The sequence below is a fragment of the Acomys russatus genome, chromosome 15, assembly GCF_903995435.1.
Source record: "Acomys russatus chromosome 15, mAcoRus1.1, whole genome shotgun sequence".
NCBI classification, from domain to species: Eukaryota; Metazoa; Chordata; class Mammalia; order Rodentia; family Muridae; genus Acomys; species Acomys russatus.
Window position 1 is genome coordinate 34,329,227 of NC_067151.1, and position 6,000 is coordinate 34,335,226.

Here is a 6,000-nt window from a genome sequence, read left to right on the forward strand (position 1 = left end):
GAGAGACCCTGTCTCGAAAAACCAAACCAAACAAAACAAAACCAAAAGTTAAAAGGTTCCAGCCTGTGAGCACTAAGGATGTGAAGGAAGCCACTGTTGTCCAACCACAACATGTCTGTCCTACTAGATCTGTTACCAAGTGTGAAGATGTTTGATTAAAAACAATATTGTAGGCCGGGTGTGGTGGCACACGCCTTTAATGCCAGCACGAAGAAGCAGAGGCAGGTAGATCTCTGTGAATTCAAGGCTAGCCTGGTCTAAAAGAGTCCAGGACAGCCACGGCTAACACAGAGAGACCCTGTCTCGGGGGGAGGGGGGGAGAGCCCAGGACAGTCAGGGCTACACAGAGATACCCTGAGTCCAAAAATAAAATAAAATGCTACAATTATTAATAAAAAACAAGAATGGCCAATATGACTGAATGTAAAGAGCAAGAAAAAGTTTTCTCTAACTGAACTGTTACACTTTTTCCACAATATTTATAGAATAATGACTGAAAAAGTCAACTGATGGTCATCATTTTCTTTATCATTTTGTTTTATGGTTCATACATAAAAACCATGTATGCCATTTTAATCAGAAATTTAAAGATAAATGGAAACCTTAGTAGGGGAGCTGAAGAGATGCCTCAGTCATTAGATGGATGGCTTGCTGTTCTTCCAAGAGCACTGGGCTTCCCAGCGCACGTGGTGGGCTGTGTACAAGTGGATCTAAAAACTCTGACCTTCTCGGGCCCTGATATAATAAACTAAAAAATAGCCTATGGTGGGTCCAGTATCAATAAACCAGGCTGAACCTGCCCTGACCAGGAAGCTTTTGTCACCACTTGTTTTTCCCTATCTTGATGGTAACCACACCAGAGGAAAGGTGTAAATTACCTTTGAGAAGAAACCGAAAGGATTGTCTTTAATCCCAATACTCAGAGACAGAGATGGACAAATCTGTGAACTGGAGGCCAGCTAGGGCTACAAAGTGATACTCTGCTTTAAGAAAATAAATGAATAAAGTAAGTAAGTAAGTCAGAAAGTAACAGAATGGGACATGTACCTAGCAATAATCTGTTTTTCATAAGAAAACGGCAAACGACTATTAAAGGTTCTTAGATGTCTAGGCTCTATTCTCCCATAAGGCCACTGTTCAGCTGTAGAAGTGACATAGGCCAAAAAGGGAGTTTTTGAAAGCGAAAAGAACACCTGCCTCAAAATATCTGAAAATATCATTTCTTTCTGTCAAGAGTCTACTGTTAAAAAATATGACTTGGCCAAATCGCATCTTCATCCTCCTCAAGGTTCAATTTTTCTACCCCGCCCCCCCCCCAAAAAAAGCCACTAAAACACTCTAACTGCTGAGTTTGAGGCCAGCCTGGTTTACAGAGCTAGTTCACGACCAGGGCTACCTACACACAGAGAAACCCTGTTTCAGAAAAAAACAAAAAACAAAAACAAAACAAAATCAAAACCCTCAAGCTGATCTTTGTCAATGATAAATTCATTTGGTTTTTCACTGATATATCCCTGAACTCCCCATAGTCAAGAACGGGGTTATTCTACCAGACCCATTTTCACAGGATAAAGCTGCGTAAGGGGTAGATTTCAAGAGAATTAAATCAGCGTCGCCAGCTGCCATTTTTCTTGAGGCTGGGTAACAAAATGTGACACGGAACATTTACCTTATTCGAAGTTCAAACAAAGCTCTAAAAAGAAATCAAGAGTTCTTGGCGCACTGATTATTCTGCAAGACATTATTCACAAAAACATAATTCCTTAAATTCTTGGTCACTTAGCCAAGAAATTTCCAGGGATGGCATCAGATCATGGCGGCATACTATTTACACTCCATCTACTGCTCAAAATGAAATGAAGAAGCCGTTCGGTTTAGTTGGAGGAGTGCCCGTGGCTGCATGGGTGGACGGAAGTTGATCTCAGCAACTTTCTCTGTACCCAAGGCTGACTTCTAGTTTTGCCCTAAATCACAAACACATCTGAGCCACTTTAACCATTAAAAACACATGTAGACAATAATTTCTTTATTAGAGGTCATTTCTTGTCTAGGTTCTCACAGACAGTTAGGCAAGCCCAGCTCTTCCACATATATGTGCGCATTTATGAGCAGTTTAAAAACCATCTGAGACCAAAAGGGACCATCCAAAATTACTGACACTCTACTTAGATTTTTGCAAAGTTCACATTTGTAAAAGTCATGATGGAATACGTACAGTTGCATGTTCCTAAGTGAACTTTATTCACAAAGCTATTCTGAACCTGTACGCACGGCAGAAACTAGTATCTTCCTTTGTAAACTTAGAAAAATACTATTCTGTGACATCACACACCTGACCTCTACTGCCATTTAGAAAACAAAGCACTGAGCACATGTCTACACCATGGCTCAATAATACAGACACCGCTGGGCTTGGTGGCGCACGCCTTTAATCCCAGCACTCAGGGAGGCAGAGGCAGGAGATTACTGTGAGTTGAAGGCCAGCCTGGAATACAAAGCAAATCCAGGACAGCCAGAACTATTACACAGAAATCCTGTCTCAAAAAAACCAAAAATAAATAAACAGTGAAAAAACAATTTGATAAGATGGGCACCAACTGGGATAAAAGGCCATTGAGTTGGCTTCAGGATGCCAGCATCACACTAACCCCAAAACAAAGATTAAAAACAACAAAAAGTATCCCCCAAAAAGCTGGAAAGATGGCTCAGTGGTTAAGACCACTTGATGTTCTTGCAAGGGACTGGGGTTCAGTTCGTAGCACCCAAATCCCAAATCCCAAATTAGGGATTTGGCTCACACAGCCAGTTCCTGGGAATTGAACTTCCTCCTCTGACCCTGACAGGCACCTCATGTATGGGGTAAACATGCATACATCCTGACTACACACACACACACACACACACACACACACATAAAATAAATCTTAATATTCACACAATGTCAGCAGCTTAGGATGAGGAAGAAAGAACCGACATCTCATATGATCGCAGATGTGCTCATAATAAATCGCACCCACCACCGTGTATGCTCATTCTTAGGGCCTCAGTAATCAAAGGGCCAAAGAGTAATGCCAAACAGGAGTTTGGTTATACTTTTAAAGTAGTACGGGCTAGCCAGGCGTGGTGTCTCATGCCTTTAATCTCAGCACTTGGGTGGCAGAGGCAGGCGGATCGCTGTGAGTTCGAGACCAGCCTGGTCTACAAAGTGAGTCCAGGGCAGCCAAGGCTACACAGGGAAACCGTGTCTCGAAAAACCCAAAAACGAAACCAAAAACAAATAAAATAGTACGTGCTACCTTACATTTGAACCTTCCAAAACAAGGCTACTTCAACAAAGAAATAAGGGCTCTAAGATGAACTTTAAGACAAGCTCTCAGACATCTTCCCTTTTAGCACTGGAGACTAGGCCAAGTTGAGGTGACTCTTCACCAAGTGGTTCAGCCACAACTTCCATCTAGGCCTTTTTCTAGCCTGACCTCCTATGACCTCACTGGTTCTGATAATTGAGTTCCAGTCTGTTTTTTATTTCAGGAGTGTCGATCTCCTCTAGAAACTTAAGACACATTTTTCTGTACAATCTAATCCAAAAACTGAATCCAATGTAAAATTTGGTACATCTAAAAGCTGGATCAGTGTGACATGAAGGACAACAAAGCACACTACTGCTGTGATGGTATGTTAGGTTACCAAGTGTAACATAAGACTCCTGACCCAATTTCCACACAATTTGTTGGTCCAGCCCATAACTACTTTACAATGCAATTGGTAATCACATTACCCGTGCTGTGTGGCCATGACGTCACCAGCCCAGCCGGGAGAGGTAAAGCCCACCAGGCAAATGTTCTCTTTTCCTGCGGCTTGCTTTTCCCAGACCACCTTCCCACCTGGCTCTGGGCTAGCTAACTTAAGTGAAAGAAGTCTAAGATCCAGATTTAGGGCAAAGTAACTCAGACTTCCTTTCCCTGCATTTAGGTGTTCCGATATCATAGATCTCTTAGGACTCAAAGGACCATGGACGAAGTTAAACTGACTACATGAAACTGCTCTCAAGTCCAACTCCCAAGATCGCCCTCCCTCCCTCCCCACACCCCCGCCCCGTGTGTGTGTGTGTGTGTGTGTGTGTGTGTGTGACACACACACACACACACACACACACACACCACCAAAGCGCGAGAGTCCGGGGCATCACAACTGTGCCCCTCTTGGCTGCCGGCAGACTTACTTAAGGAAGTATCTCTGGCCAGTGGCCGTGAAGGTCATCTCCCACCCGGGGGGCAGTGGCAGCTCGTCGGTCACATCATAGGACTGCTGGCGGAGATGAGCGTGCTGCTGTGCAGGGCCTCCAGCGGCGCCCGCACCGGTGCCTAGCTGCAGGGATGCGGGAGACGAGTGCGAGCGGACGTGCTGCGCGCCGCCAGCCAGTCGAGGCCCGGGGTGGCCGCCCGACGAGTCAGTGCTGGACTGGCGCGAGTGGGAGCCGGAATCCGGCTCCTTGAAGAAGGACTCCGGCAGAATCTTTTTCCGCCACGAGCTGGGCTTGGGGTTCATGACAGAGTTGAAGAGGGCTTCGAGGTCCGTGTCGAGGTCCTGCGTGACGTGGATGACTTGCTGCCCTGGCGGCGGGAGCGGAGGGGGTACCGAGGACGGATTCATCTTACTGCAAGAGAAAAAGGAAGATCGGGTCAGCCTTTCAGTTCAAGTCAGAGGACAGGGTCCCGAGAAAAGATAGAGAGAAACACAGAAACAGTTAGGTACGGGTGGAGGGACCAGCTGGTGGGGGAGGGGGAGCCCCTGGCCTCCGAGATTATGCAACTTTCCCGCAGCAGAGAAACTTCCCAGAGCAGGCAGCGGAGGGAGAGGAAGGGGAAGGGGTGCCTGTACCAGGCCGGGTCGCAGCCTCCCTTGACCAACACACCCACCGCCGACCCCAAGAGCCGGGACTGCGGATGCCTAAGAGCCGGACGCCCAGGAGGGCACCGGGAACGGCGGGCGTTACCTGGGCACGCGGGGAAGCCGATCCTGGGCGCCTCCCTAGCTGGAGAGCTGGAACCCGAACGGATTCCCAGCAGTCGAAGGCTTAGACTCTCACATCCCCGGAGCCGGCCCCGGGCGCTCGCACTGCGCGAGGAGGCGACAGAGAAGACTCAGACAAGCGCCGCCGCAAGAGCTCCCGGACCGTCCCATAAACAAAGTTTGCGGCAAACTCCCACCCCTAGGAAAGAGGCGGGCCGAAAGTGGAGCTGTTGAATTATGCATGACCTCCTGGCCGGAGCCAGTCTGCCCCACGCCCCTCCTCTTCCTTCTCCTTCCCTGGCCAGGCTGGCGGGGGTGGGCTGGGCACTTTGCCGCTCCAGAGAGACCCTGCCCCCGCCCTGCCGTGCCGACCTCTCCCGCCGAGCGCTCTATCGGCATTCCTTTGAGTTTACCACTGACTTGGGGCGGGATCAAAGAGAAAATGGCTCAAGCCTGTTAAATCAAGGGGTTATGGACAAAAACCAAGCCTGAGAATAACGGAAGGCAGGCGGTTAAGGGGCCAGGGCCCAGAATGGGTCTGTCCAGGACTCAGTGCCCTCGCCTTGAGGGGAGCGCCCGGCACCGGGAATGTGGCACGGGGCACGAATCTGCCAAGAGGTCGGGCCGGGGCGCACCCTGGCGCAGGGAGACACCCGCGAGGCCAGACTTTCCACGGAAGGTTGCTTAGCACTTGTGACCATATTTGGTCTCGTGAGGAGGCAACTTGGCTGTTTGGCTTTCAATTGTCTGCAAAAGTGCGGACGATTTCCAAAGTGCTGCTGTTACTGAAGACGCGGCTTCGCCGAAGAGTCGGTTGTAAACTACCAACCTTCAAGCCTTTCATCAATCGTTCGTTTCCTCTACGGGGTGAATCTGGATAATAAGAGTTGAAAAAAAGGCCGAGACAAAAGCGGGGTTCTAGAAGGGCCAAGCAATTGCACCCCCTTCCCTCCTCCAGCGGCGTCTGCGAGGGTAGTGGGAGGATTG

The 6,000-nt window shown here is 48.4% G+C and overlaps 1 protein-coding gene across 1 annotated transcript in view; it reads right to left on the reverse strand.

Moving 5' to 3' along the window:
- Wwtr1 (WW domain containing transcription regulator 1) overlaps positions 1 to 5,333 on the reverse strand; it is a 122,348-nt gene extending 117,015 nt beyond the window's left edge. The window contains exons 1-2 of the mRNA XM_051157184.1: positions 4,997 to 5,333; positions 4,223 to 4,657 (exon numbers count right to left, since the gene is read on the reverse strand). Of these exons, the coding sequence (XP_051013141.1) occupies positions 4,223 to 4,653 (431 nt within the window). The 5' untranslated portion in view covers positions 4,654 to 4,657; positions 4,997 to 5,333. The remainder of the gene's footprint in view (positions 1 to 4,222; positions 4,658 to 4,996) is intronic.
- Between the last annotated feature and the right edge of the window lie 667 nt (positions 5,334 to 6,000).